The 15,246-nt window shown below is 35.1% G+C and overlaps 1 protein-coding gene across 1 annotated transcript; it reads right to left on the bottom strand.

The window, feature by feature from the left end:
- Positions 1 to 4,638: 4,638 nt before the first annotated feature.
- Positions 4,639 to 10,063, bottom strand: LOC130047148 (tyrosinase-like protein 1). The gene is made up of 5 exons (XM_056141565.1): positions 9,979 to 10,063; positions 8,345 to 8,779; positions 6,887 to 7,005; positions 6,106 to 6,296; positions 4,639 to 6,007 (listed from the first exon to the last, which is right to left on the bottom strand). Exons 2-5 carry the CDS (start codon positions 8,777 to 8,779, stop codon positions 4,680 to 4,682), a joined length of 2,073 nt encoding a protein of 690 aa, XP_055997540.1. The 5' UTR covers positions 9,979 to 10,063; the 3' UTR covers positions 4,639 to 4,679.
- Between the last annotated feature and the right edge of the window lie 5,183 nt (positions 10,064 to 15,246).

Raw genomic sequence — 15,246 nt, 5'->3', positions numbered from 1 at the left:
ACACTGTATAATTTCATAAGACATGAATTTGTAGACATTTAAAAATATGTACCACTTTCCATAATACACTGTCTTCTATTTTTTATACGTATTTCTCACAAATGTCCTCTCTGGGAAGTCCCTATCCCGTTGTTTGTTTACAATGTGTCGTCTTTAATGCGGTATGGAACACTGTAACAGCCATGTTGAATTTGCCAAAAATTTTATAAATTCAAATGGTCATATCTTGAAAACGCCCCAATATAAATTTATCAAACAACCTTCATTTACCTTTATTTTATACACACTTTCAAAAAACCATAGTGTAGAAAAATCCCTAGAGGGGGGAGGTAATGTGTTACTGGCCCTTGGTCTACTGGTCTGGTCTCACAGTTTGCCCCTCTCCATTTTTGGCCTCTAATTTGACTCTAACCCAAATTTTGGTCTAATCTCAAAAGTTGGCCTGGAATCATATTTGGCTTCCAAAAGTGTTTTTGGCCCCAATTCTAACCTCAACCATAAGTTGTGTTCGGAATGGTGATTGATACCATTGATTTATTATTGGTTGAGTTTTTTTTAAATTATAGAAAATCAATGGTACGTTTGTGCTGTTTTATAAATATGCACATTCAAAAACTATTCTTTACCACCAATCTGATCGATTTTATCGATTTTCTATTGATAAGTTAATTCATGATATAATTTATTTTACCTTTCTAAATTATATACCAAAAAAACAAAAAATATATAGTAATGATGAAATGGTTGATTTATCAATGTTTTTTATATTTTGCATTCAGACAGATACACTTGAACAATTTTACCACTCACACCAGAGATGATCGACGTTTGTTACACATTCAAACAAATCTGCTCTAATAATGACTCTAAATTAAAAGGCACCACACATAGGAAAACTAGCTTATGATCTTCCTTTCAATCTGAAAATACCAAAATGATGTAATCTGATATACATTTTTGATTCTTAAAGCATGATAGACGGTATTATATTTTAACGAAATCTGCATAGTAAAAAGTTTGCCTGCATATATTTCAATAAGCTACATAGCTAGGGCACCTGGTGCATCTGCAACTACGTGTTCATGATGCATAAAGGTCCTAAATTCAGAGAACTCCGGCCTTTCAATTGGCGACAGAACTTCATCTCTGTTATGAGAATAATGCTAGACGATGGGCTAAATCTGAAAAAGAAAAAAAATGATACCTTGTCAGAATGGATTATATGTATAAGAGGAATAGTAAAATTCCGTATCAGACGTATCAAAACAAAAGTACGTACCATCTATCCTTCTGTGTTTGGTAAAACAGGTGATCAAAGAATTAGATAGGTTACAGGAGGAATATGTTTATTCTTTTGGATATCAACCCATGATTGGAACGTGCTTTTGTTTGATTCTAAGTAGAGCAGTAGCCAGGACTGAATGTCCTGCAAATATTTATGAAAAGCAAGACTATCATGCTCTTAGTTGTCGTTTATGGAAAGGGTATTGTCATCCCGTTTGTCGTAAAGTTGAGTTGTAAGTTTCCCGTTAGTATCCATGAAATCTAAATAAAATATCTAAGTACAAAGCAGATGTGGAGGACTCTGTGGTGTCTTTTATGTCGGGTTCACTAGGATACGTAGGTTAGTATTTCGAATCTCTTGTAGAAATTTTATAATCTTGAACATGATTTCCTGCCATCTTTCTTTATTACGCATAACGTCTTCATATATACAATTTATTTTTTGACGTACGCTATGGCATATTTTGCGGTAATTATAATTGAACCAAAGTGAATTGAAATAAATCTAAGTAACACGAGACAATCCGAATTATGCCCAAGTAATCTGAGATTAACCAAGGTGATCGGATGAAAATAGAAGGTGGTAAACAATTGTTCATTCTATGCAAAAGTGAAAATAAAGGAGTAGGGCAAACACGGACCCCCGTACACATCAGAGTTGGGATCGGGTGTCTGGGAGGAGTAGGCATGCCCTGTTGACCGGTCACACCCGACGTGAGCCCTATATCTTGATCAGATAAACGGAGTAATCCATAGTCAAAATCAATATGTAAAGAATGCCCTAACACGTAAAACAACAGTAAACCTAACGACAGGTTGTATTTATAAACATTTTCATTATAACGACCATGGATTTTGCAAAATGCTGACTTTAAGCAAAAATGTTGAAACTTCTATAACATTAATTTTTTCATCATTAGCTCACCTCTATCAAAATAATATGGAAAACATGCTTGTGTATATTGAATCAGTTGAGAGACATAAAAACACCATATTCCATTGATAATAGCATATTGCTACATAAATATAGGAAGATGACGATGGAGAAGCTGAATTTATCTTGTTTGTCTTAATTGGCCTTTAACATTCTATTTTCAATAAAATATCCATGTATATCCAATATATATTGAATTGAGAATTACATTAATGAAATTATTCAGAAAGTATTTACTTATGTACATATATGGGTACTAGCAGGTGTGCCTCAAGGGTTGCCACTTAGTCCATTCTACATTTTGATATACAAATGTGACATTACTTTAATTCAGTAAATCAAATAAAGCTTTTCACAGATAACGCCTCTCAGTTCTGATCGCTGATTTCTGATTTCGAATGTGTGTATTAGATTGTCTGACGAAATGTAGCTTTTTGGGGCCATTGTTCGCAATGAAGATTTAAAAAATTCAAATATTAAAGTGCTGCATTCTAGGGCACAAATGAAAATAATGATAATGATAATGATAACATGATTTTAATACTCCCAACTGGAAAAGGATTCTTTAAAAATAATGAAAGACTGTCATAATGTTAAAAAATATTTGCCCGTGTTTTCGGAACAAATAATAAGATACAGAATCTTCAAATTAGCAAAGTTACCTTTCCGTATAAATCCTACATCGGTTGAATTATAACGTTGACATTTACAGTAAATTTATCACCTTTCATGCATTCGTGGCCTTGAAGACGGTGACACATATGCTATTAACCTCCCTCCCATCAGGTGCAAATCATTAATCTACAACCGCTGTATAAAATAATCTAAAATAAAGAACGACGTTAGTTAACTATCTACTTTAGCCCAAATTCTAATCATATTTTCAAATCACACAAATAGCTGAAATCTCTGTAAAATTCTTTTGTAAAACAGTATATAGTGATGAACCTTAGAATGTTTTTCAAAAATATAACCTTCCATTCTCTTTCATGAAAGTGAAGATAACGAACAGTGAACAGTGATTAATCTTATAACCCCTATATGGAATACAAAATAAAGAGTTGGGCAAACACGGACCCCTGGACACACCAGAGGTGGGGTCAGTTGCCTTGGAGGAGTAAGCATTCCCTGTCGACCTGTCATCTAACACTACCATCAGGAGCAGTACGCAAACAGTTGATATGAAACATTAAGACAGTATTCGACCTAATGACAGGTTATTTTTGCAAATTAGATCGTTATAACAATAGAATTTGCGAAATGCTGACTTTACATGAGACTTTTCAAACCTCTGTAACATCAACTTTTTTAAATAGCCTAACTTGATTTAGAATTCAAATCAGTCAACAAGAAACATGCACAGCATACGTGTATACAGGTGATAGTGTAATATTGCTACATAGATATGGGGAATTGAGGATGGTGAAACTGAGGTAATTTCGTTTGCCACAAAATTTAATTGTTAATTTTCCGTTGACATCTATGTTCAAAAATATATCCAAACACGAAGCAGATATGGAAGACTCCGTGGTGTCTTTTCCCCGAGTTCACTGGGATATATTGAATCGACATGTGAATGAAAATACCAACGCCTTAACGACGTATTCGAAAACAGGAATCAGTTTCGAGGGAAATGTACTTTCCTGTTCATTTTATATCATTTCAGCATGGATGTTACTGAAGTTCAGAGAAATCAAACGTTTTCTGAAAATCATAGCTGAATATGACTGTTTTCTATGACGTGAACTGTGTGACGTGGCAACTTGTCAGGTAATCGTATCCTCTGTTTTCATGCTCTTGTATCAAACCTACGATTTTGTATAATTGAACATATATATGACACGTTTTTGTATTTTTCCCATCGTATCCGATGTAGATCTAAGCTAGAATTAACCATCGCTGTAAGGACAACACTCACATAAACAAACCACGCGTTAACCTATAGATCTCCAACGTGAAGGAACATAATGTAATTACTATATGAAAATAACATGCAGTTAGAAGCAAAATTGTGAAAAGAGTTTTATTATAAAAATAAAGCGAGATCATTTAGATTTTACACACAAACTCACACGAAAATATAAATAAACAAACAAATAAAACATTTGTATGTAGGGGGAACTAAACTTTGAAAAGCAGTTTAATTTGTATCACATTGAATTTGGTTCAACAAATTGAAGTATATACACATAGTAATTCTAATTTGCTAAAATCATGAGCTTTCATGTACTTGTCAGGTATATGAAAAACATGTTCAACCTATGAATACATTTTCAGTTTTAATTGATATTGTTCAGCAAATGTCTTAAGAAAGCACAGAGCCCGAAATGATTATCATGAGGTTTTTCTATTAAATCGATTAATCCAATTTGATTGTGAAAAGTTTACAAATTATCAATGAATAAAAAAATAACAAAAAGTACCTTTTCCAGTATTTACTAGTTACTTATAAAGATTAAGTTTATTCCCACGGCCACTTGTTCTGGTGATCACAGACGAATGTGATTGGGTTGTTCGCCACCCGGTACATTGGACCCTTTCCCTCTAAATGGACGCTGAAGGCAGCCGTGACGGCGCTGCCGTAGGACGAGCTATACATGAGAGGAAATTTAGTGGTCACCTCGAAGGTCCCTGGACATGGCTCGTATTGTTTTCCATCCGTCCCGAAGACAGGACAGGCAGCGCGGCAGGATCTCCCACAAGTATCAAAAGCTGACAGGATGACTCTGGTAGACTTCTCTGGGGTTGGTTTTCTTATACCAATATAACTGACAGACGAATAGACGGGTTGTCGTTCGTCAACGATGGCGTAGTCTTTGTACCGTCCGGCATAGTTTAAGCCGTCGGACTGAATAAATACCTTAGCAGCTCCGGACCCGGAGGAGCTACATTGCTTTTTATAATTAACTTGGTTGTGGATGCCAATTTTCTCGGCGATTCGCCGAAAGTTTTCTGTATTATACATGTCTGTTGTGGCGTTCTGGCCTGGCAATTCGGAATGGAAGTTTAAATCTTTTGGACGTTCAAAGAGAATTTTAATGTTTAACCACGCCCAATTGTTCAGATCTAAGCTTCCATCAAGGATAAACGTATTTTGATATGCTTGGTTCAGTGAAGAAAGAGCGGATTCACTGGACTGCAAAACATTCAAGGTTTTGTTGTCGATGCTATCATCTGCCAAAGTTTGAGAAGTGGATTCTCCTGTAGCCTCCGATGTTGGAAGGGGTTGTGGAATATCATGACTGCTCTGCGTTGGCTCTTGTTTAACACTCCGCTTCTTCCTGGACATCCAGAATGTATTAGGTGACCATTGACGAGCTCTCGGAACACACACACTACCTCTACACTCTAGATCTTCACTGTCTCCGCATCGTGGACATCTAGGCATTGGCAAATAGGTAACCATTCTGTCATATGTGTCAGACATAGCTTCAATGTTTGAGATTGGGCGAAGGAAAGGTCTGAAATCTGCTTGATTGAAGTACTCGTGACCACGTGGTACACCACGGCCAATGGGGTAATCCCTTTGTGGGTCGATTCCCCTGGTTCTCTGCAGACCCTTGAATGCTATCCAGATAAGTGTAAAGAAAGAGTGGATGAAGTAGAAAACGGGATCGAACCACGCTGTTGCCAGACGAGCCATGTGACCATCCATCCAATTATGGCAACCATTATGATGAACCTCCACAGAAAAAACAGAATTTCCCCTCCGAGGCTCTGAAATATCGCTCAATCTGTTTCTGCTTAGCATTGCACGGATTCCATGCTTCCTGGCCAACGCTTCCCCGCCTGAAATAAATACACCATAACAAGATGAATATCTATCAGTTGATAGATGTGCTGTTTGATAAATCGACAAGATGTTTACCTGTTACAAAATAGCGTACCTGATCCTATATTTCTTATGATCGGAGTTCCAATTCTGGTTCTCCAGTGTCCGAATGGTCCAGAGCGGACAGCTCCGTCCCCAGGACCAAAGAAACGATCAGACCAGATCATAGACATCGTGGGATCTACCATATCAGCATCCATCGTCATATCCCAGTACGCCAGCGGGGTACGGCACGCGGTCTCCATGCTAAATGGAAAAACAATACCAATTTTCATTTTGAGAGAAATAACTGAATGTATTTGCACAAATCACAGGGGAAATATGTTACAAGAGTTATGTGTCCTTTATAATGATTTGTATAGTGTGTGTAATTATTTCCCGAAAGATAGTCTATTGTTGAACTGCGGTGGTGTTTATATAGGATAGCCGGTTAGGAAAATCTTGTGGGTTGTTGTACAGCCTAAACCAGTGAATAACTTACTATATATGTAGCAAATTTCATATCGCCCGAATTACCAATTAATAAATTGCTAAGTATGTATCAAATTTCATATCACCCGAATTACCAGTTAATAAATTGCTAAGTATGTACATGTATCAAATTTCATATCGCCCAAATTACCAGTTAATAAATTACTAAGTTTGTATCAAATTTCATACCGCCCGAATTATCAGTTAAAAAGCATGTATCAACATTCTATGGTCAGGTATTTTAAAATAAATCAAACATTGCCGATCCGGGAATTTAATTTTATGTACCACATTCTAACTTAGCTTTATGTTATCATAAACACAGCACGATTTCAATTCTGGGGTTAACAAAAAACCGGACTCACATTAACATCATTAGCATGTGTCTTGGAAAGAAGCCTGGGCCCCCGTGCATCTGTCGCGCTGCTCTCCCGGTGTGAAGAGAACCAATCAGGTCATAGGTACTCATGCCAGAATCAATGCTCTGAAAGACGGAAATAAAGCATGAGAGAGAGAGAGAGAGAGAGAGAGAGAGAGAGAGAGAGAGAGAGAGACTTCTGCTATTAATTTTCTGTGATATATGATGTCCCAAACCAGTTCCGTGTCAAATATATGTCGTCTTCATGAATAATTAATTAATTGTCAAAATGGTATATCGAGCAAAATTGAAATGATTTGCGTGAACGTATCAGCTTCCCCCTGACTTTAAATTGTTATGACTTAGGTATACTTGTAACTGACAACGACAGCTAAATGACTCTTTATGAAGATCATTAATCTACTGGTTAGACACTAATTCAGGCGTTAATGATTTTCATTTGATATGCTATTAATACCGTGTATATTTGACATATTATGTCAGAGCGCTCTTGATAGATAAAAGGTTGATTACGATATGACAATTAAAAACTCATCTAAAATGCACAAAACATGAAAATTACCTGGCAGAAACTAACAGAATACTATTCATGTATTGTTTGATGGGTGACGTTTTACCTGATGTAGAGAAATTTTTCTGGCAGTAAAATTGCATTCCTTATCGGCTCAATAATAAAAACCAAAAACAATATAAAATCATTAAGTTACAAAGGAAAAGCGTAACCTTGGATATCTTACCCATTAAGATGTCCTATAACATATTTTTCCTCACCTTTCCCTCACAGAATCGTTAAACATTTTACTACAGACAGAAAAATTACAGACATTTTTAAAGGCAGGGCATATAACTGAGAAAAACCGAGGTCGGTGAACAACCTCGAAACGAAATACTTTTACACAATTTCCCGCCCAAACAGTGTGTAGTTCTACATTCATTTTACTTGATCATCTGGGGAAAAAAAATATTTATTTTCTTTATATTTTATTTCTTAAATAATCTATTGTCGTACTTTAGAAGATAATTTTTTTTTAATAACAATAATAATCAAAGTGGTGAGTAATCATGGTGCAGTCATGACTGTGTCCAATCTCAAATTGTAAATGTGACAGTAGGGATATTTTCACGCCAGGTTAAATGGTCAAACGTTTATAAGGTGTATAACAATATAGGGTCGTAAACTTCCTGGTAATAACCCGCTCTCACAATCAACCCGTACATTTTGTGTATCTGACTTTTGTAATATACAGTAAAGCCCTTCTTTCCCTGTATTGTTTATAACGACAACAGTGACGTAACGAAATATGACGACACAATAATCTGTTTTCACGATCAGACCGTACATTCCCTGTATCTTTAAGTGTGGAATTTAAATTTCCTTTCATTTGACAGCAATAAGGGCAAGCATTAAACTCTGCGTTTGTGAAATCAGGCTGTATATACGTACGTAATCGTTCTTGAGTCTGTTAAAGCAGTTTATAAGTCGTTGAAATTGTGGCCTGCTCAAGGTTCTAATTTCCTGACGAATTCTCCACGTGTGGAAGGCCTGACGTTTGCTCCTTGGTTGTGATTTGATCTTCTTGACCTCGTGGATTTCCCCGTCCAGCTGTCTGAATAATGATTCCAGATATCTGACGCCTTCCTTGGTGATGTTGTGTTTGTAGATGACGGGGTCGTCCATGTGTTGTAGTGTGTACATGGAGATACAGTACTCCTGGATGATCTTAGCTGGCGTTTCCGACATGCTGACGTTAGTGGATTTATACAGGTAACAGTCATACAATTCCTTGGGTGTCGGAATCTTTGAAATAAGACCGGAAATGGTAGGCAGGACAACGAGTGTCAACGCCACAACAATCATGGCAGCTCTTCCTCGATCCATCTGAAAAGAAGGGAAGGTTTCGTTCTTAGAAGACCGGAAAACATAATCTACAACTACTGCTGCTGCTATTACCTCTGATACTATTACTACTACTACTACTACACCTAATACTATTTCTAGTAATAGTACTTTCCCGTAGGGTTCCGGGTTAGACTAGGTCGTCAGTACCTCTGGTTTGTCGTAAGAGGTTACTAGATGGGATGAGACCGCAAAAACCGAGATCTCGTGTCACAGCGGGTGTGGCACGATAAAGATCCCTCCCTGCTCAAAGGCCGCAAGCGCCGGGCATATTCCTAAATTTTGTAGCCCTTCACCGGCAATGGTGACGTCTCCATATGAGTGAAATATTATCGAGAGGGATGTTAAAAAGATACAATCAATAGTGAGAGTACAGGTAGTATTAGTAGTAGTAGTAGTTGTTGTGTAGTAAACTAGTAGTAGCAGCATTGGTAGTAGTAGTAGTATAATAAGTTGAACGACTCCAGAGAAATGGACTACTTAAGCATATAACTCGATCTGACATACAGCAAATCGAAGGAGCGTATTACAATATACACCACATACTATGGGCAAATTATGTTTCAATATATTTTCCTGAAATGTACCTTTTAGTGATTAAAAGGAAATGCGTTACATCAAAGGATTGTCAAAGTCTGAATATGCTAATAACATGCTGTGATTGACACCAAAGAAAAAAAAAACCACGGATAGCTATATATATAGGAGAAATCGTGATCATTTCAGCGCCAGAGATTCAATTAATGGTTGTAATGTGGTTGAAATGAGATTCTAAGTTAAATACTGTTTTACTAGACGATCCTATGATAATATTGTAAATTTTCCAACTTTATCGCACGACAAAGCGTTAGAATTTAGAAACAGAATGAACAGATTTTGCTTAAACACAGTAAATTGCCATTTTTCACAAAATACACATAAAACAATTCATGACAGTTAATGAAAATTAACCTTCAACAATTTCCCCGAAAAGTAAAGTTCAAATCCGGTCAAGCTTTTAGGCAGAAATGTCTTAAGATCCTGGTATATTTTCACATTTATTCGTAACAGAAAGAATAGACAATGGTCACTTAAATAAAGCAAATCACCGCTAATCACCAGGAAGAGAAAACACAAATAAACAATATTCCTTCTCAGTCTCTGTACCACGCTATCAGTGGACTGAAGGTATCATTGCTTACCTTCCTTCCTACCTCTCCAGAACGCCAGGTGAAAGTCACACTCGCGTTTCCCTCTTACCTTTAAATATATAGCACAACAGGTAAATATAAAGAAATCTGATTGGTTTCGGGGACTTGAGGAAAATTTGAATATGAAACTGTTAGAATCAAAAGTTATGGCTGTCAAAAAATAATTTTCCAATAATAGTATTAATGAATGATGGGCGGGGCGTTGCAGTGACTTGTCAGTTATCTAGTACACAGGCTTATGAATTGACATGTCATTATTAAGCTGTGATTTGATATTTCAATGTTGTACCGAGTTGATTAACTAAGTCCCCTGAAACAGTTATCCAAGAGAAATAAAAACTATAAACAATAAATAATTTGATATGTAAAGAGTAGCACGCGGTGAAGTGTTAGAAAACTTGTCTTACATATGGTTAATCATGGAATACTATAGGAATTAAATTAGCAGTTAAAATATTAGGTCCTTGTGGTGAAAACGAATGTGTATTATTATGTCAATTATCTGAAACAAATACATTTGTATGCACTTTATATTAAATAAATACATTGTTTTTTGAAAGTGAGTAAGAATTTTACAGAATGATGTATCATATCTTTAAAATATCTAACCTAATATCAAGCAGTACGAAAAGAAACTCGTGAAGTGTTGTAAAAATGTCCATCGAATCCCAAAACGAAACGTCATGATATATATATGTCTAAATGGACGTTTGATTAAACATCTTACGCTAACATTAAGCATAATGAAAAACAAAGAAAAAATGCAGATGTGTTTCCTATGAATATTAGACAGTCTTTAAGATTCAAACACAAACATTCTAATAATCAGTATGAACTATTGAGAAATTCATAAGGAATTGTGTACACAAAATACTTATCGATACATGGATTGTCCTGAATTTCCTGGAAATTTAACAAACTCGAATGTCACTAGGAAGAATGTTTGGCAACAAGCATACCCTCGTTCAAGATTTAGCGATATCTTGGGTTTATTCTGAACCAGGCTCCTTGTACATTGTATGTTAATTTATTTCATGATATCTTTAGATTAACATTGTACATAGATAATATATTGTACAATCACGACCCTTAATTGGCGAATAATCATAATACATAATTATACGTGTAGAGTTTTGGGGATGGTGGGAGTAGTAGTTTTAGTGGCGCGTGGACACTTACAGGAAGCCAAAAGAATCCAAGAACATCTTAAAAACATCTTGATAACGACCATGAGGTCATTATTTCAAAACAGACAAAACAATGTCTATTTGTTCTTTTCACCTTATATTCGCCACCAGAAAATTCTCATTGGGAAGTTTAGACATTATATACACCAAGGATTCCTTCATAAGATTTGACTATAATGAGCGTCGAATTTATCACCGTGTTATATATGTTCATGGGAATTTAATTTCGTTGTTTGTTATTATTTTTTTGTTGTTGTGTAGTTTGGTTTTTCTTATTAGCGGAAGATTTAAATTCGTGGACGTATCTAAACTATGAAAACTCTGATAACTAACCCCCTGTCCATTTCCTTCAAAAATTAATTATTTTAAAGTACATTTGGTTTTATGTCGATCTGAAAAGTGAATTCGTTTATGGAGAATAGAATATATGAAAAAAGACACAGGATAATTACTTGTAAAAAAGTTATCACCGTGTCCTTTTCTGAGCTGTTTAATCATATATGTAGTGTGTTTTCACTGCCTGCACTGTATACACTTAGTACTGAAGACTACATCAACAAGGTCTCCAGGCGGGTAATCTCCCGAAACGTATTTTCCAAAAATAATCTTTAAAGAAAAACCAATATTTTTTATATAATTTGTAAAAAAAAAAAAAAAAAAAAAAAAAAAAAAAATAATAATAATAATAATAATAATAATTTAAAACAACCCAACCCCGATATGCTAATCAAATTATTTTCCACCTAAAACTGTCCTATAATGTTTTGTAGCCCAGATGAAATACCACCAATAGCGCGAACTTCGTATGAACATATTTTTGTCAAGTTTATATCGATAGAAATTTGGAATGATTTGAAATATTCTTTCTTTTCAAAGTATTAAAAAAAATTGTCATTTTACATGATTTTATTACTTTTAGTTTTATTTTGTATGTTTTTGAAATAGGGGGTCAGCTTGCATATTATGATGCCAAATTGATATGTTCAATGTTTACTGGCTCCCTGACCCCATATATATATATTCTGGGTTTTTTTATATATATATACATCTGTATGATATTTCATTGTGTCATTTACATATCAAATGACAACTTTTCTGTTTAAAAATTCAAACGTCTCATTGGTCGGATTAATTAACTTGAGAACATAAAGTAATTTTAATGGTATTGTTCTTTCAAACTATTTGAAAAGGACATTTCCTGTCGAAATAATTTTAAAAAAATGTGATTGTCTCTATCATAAAATTAGATGTAATAGTGTTTGAAATAGCACATGATCTTTATAGTGATGCGCTAACACAATATGCCAGCATGTGGATTGGCTAAGTAGAATTGTAACAAGAAAGGGTATGGGTATCGGTTTAAACTTTACATGAAATTCTATAGCGTGTATACCAATATTTTGATTGATTAATTAGGTTACCTTGCTTATTTGAGGCCATGAGAATTATTTTGAAGAAAAACTGAACCAATGATCTCATGGAGCATGGATTATTGAAGATAGTAGAATATTTTTGAACAAGTAATTTATCTTCTCTGTTCTTAATGGGAAAGGCAACCCTAACCACATTGTTGCTTTTATAAATAAAGTATTACTTACTGATATCGTAAATGACGGTCTTTAACAACAAAAATCCTCGCTTAAGGGCAGATGATACAAACAATTTTTTCTTTTGAAGAGACTTTATATGATGTCATTCTTTTATAAAAATGGATAATTCCTTGAATTCTTTTCCCCCACTGACTTGGAGAGTGAAATATTTTCTGTATTTCCAAAAAAGTACAAAACAATAGTTAGCATGGTAAATTAGTTTATTCTTCATTTGTTTACCTTTTCTATACCTCAAAAAATGGTTGTCAGGGAGAACAGAGTGTACTGATATTAGATTTACAACATAACATGTAAAATATTAATGCATTACAAATTTTACACTTGGAAAATGTCAATTGCTGCTTTAATAAAATTACATATATGGACATTGCACCCTCAGTAAAGGTTTACAAATTAAAATAAACTTCATAATATGTTGACTTAATGTTTAAAATGTAATATAAACTTAAAAATCATATACCATACGGGGTGAATTTTCTGAGTAGAAGCAAAATTGTAAAAATCACATTGGCTGATTTTCTCAAGACAAAGAAGAGTTATCTCCCATAATATAAGAGTAAAATTTTACAACTTCTGAAAATAATTTACAATGGCATTTATGATTTTACTGTTTGTTTTATTTATTTTATTTTTTTGTCACTCTTGATTTTCCTTTGCTATTCATCTCTGAAAAAAATAAAGAAATGCCTAATACAGGATCTCTTTGATGTGCCATTTTACGTTAGTTTCTACAAAATGAAGTTCCCAAGTAGAAACAGGAGAAAGATGGCTGCATGCTTCCTGCTGACATCTCATATATAGCAATGATCCAAGTCCATACCGTTTTTCGTCCTCACAATGTCTTATGCGTTGTTAAATCTAGTGGTCTACCACACGCAGCACAACCTAAAATTTTCCAAATTGTCCACTTGAATTCCAAGTTCCACAACTCGTCTCCCACTTCTCCAACAAATCATCTCCTCATGCTCTTCTTCCGATTCCTCACTCTCTGATACATCAGATGGATACGTGTCTTCATTTCCTAGGCATTCTTGTGAATTATCACCAGAGGAACAATTTTTTCTTGATTCAGCCAACTTCTCCTCGATCACCACGTTGTTATTGGCATCAACATTCACTATCTTACGTCCAAGGGATAATACATAACCTTTCTTAGCATTCTGTTACCTTTGATGACGTTTTTTACCAATAATTTTTCCTCATTATTTCCTCCTGAATGATTCTGGCACCATAATTGTTTACATTGTTTACTGACCCCCCTTCCTGCTCTTAAAACACAGAAGAGTTCCAAACAACTATAAATGAAAAAACCAAAACCAACCAAACTATTTTTTTTTACCATGGGAACTCTTCAGTGCTAAAGGTAGAAAATTTGTGCTACCATGGATTAAAAAAAATTAAGGAAGCTCACGGGACATTGTAAATGTTATGAATTTCTGTATTGTACACCCTCTCTCACGTCAGACATCGATTTAGACAGGGGTAGCAACATATCGTCATCACAATACGCTGTATTTACACTGTAAGTTTTATCAATATTTAAACCCGCGTATTGTAGGGATACGTATAATAAATCTGAAATTACCCAATGCTTTCAATTGAAATGGTGTGCATGTTCGCTGTGCTTTGATATTTCAACGAGTTGGATAGAATGAATGTTGAATGATAGTTATTCATCTCAATTTTTTTTCTTCAAATTTCTTTCTTTGTCTACGTGACAAATATCTTAACACTATGTCACGTGTTTGCAAAAACCAAAAATTACTTCTCCCCCAATACGTGTTGGATACCGATAGTTTATCCGATGGGTGTTGGATACCGGTAGTTTATCCAATGGGTGTTGGATACCGGTAGTTTATCCAATGGGTGTTGGATACCGGTAGTTTATCTGATGGGTGTTGGATACCGGTAGTTTATCCGATGGGTGTTGGATACCGGTAGTTTATCCAATGGGTGTTGGATATCGGTAGTTTATCCGATGGGTGTTGGATACCGGTAGTTTATCTGATGGGTGTTGGATGCAGGTAGTTTATCCAATGGGTGTTGGGTACAGGTAGTTTATCCAATGGTTGTTAAATACTGGTAGTTTATCTGATGGGAGTTGGATACCGGTAGTTTATCTGATGGGAGTTGGATACCGGTAGTTTATCTGATGGGAGTTGGATGCAGGTAGTTTATCCAATGGGTGTTGGGTACAGGTAGTTTATCCGATGGGTGTTGGATACCGGTAGTTTATCCGATGGGTGGTTTAGTGTAAATCACACATAGAAGATAATTATGTTATATAGTTAAGAACAATTCAGCTTCCAAACAAACATACAAAAACAATTAAATATTTCAGAATAAGTAATGTATCTTCCACACGATATATTTTACAACTATTTACGTCAAAAGGCGAAACTTCAGTTCACAAAATAAAAAGAAGGAATATTTTGTTTGTAAGAAGCTCTTGTTTAAATTGT

The sequence above is a fragment of the Ostrea edulis genome, chromosome 6, assembly GCF_947568905.1.
Source record: "Ostrea edulis chromosome 6, xbOstEdul1.1, whole genome shotgun sequence".
NCBI lineage: Eukaryota > Metazoa > Mollusca > Bivalvia > Ostreida > Ostreidae > Ostrea > Ostrea edulis.
Note: the sequence above shows the minus strand (reverse complement) of the source record. Positions and strands in the feature narration are given on the sequence as shown.

Excerpts from the sequence above, each read along its gene's own strand:
- LOC130047148 (XM_056141565.1), bottom strand. The coding sequence starts at position 8,779 with ATGGATCGAGGAAGAGCTGCCATGATTGTTGTGGCGTTGACACTCGTT. Across the intron at positions 7,006-8,344 it reads ACAGACTCAAGAACGATTAC|AGCATTGATTCTGGCATGAG; the intron begins GTACGTATATAC and ends TCCGTCTTTCAG. Across the intron at positions 6,008-6,105 it reads CATAAGAAATATAGGATCAG|GCGGGGAAGCGTTGGCCAGG; the intron begins GTACGCTATTTT and ends TATTTATTTCAG.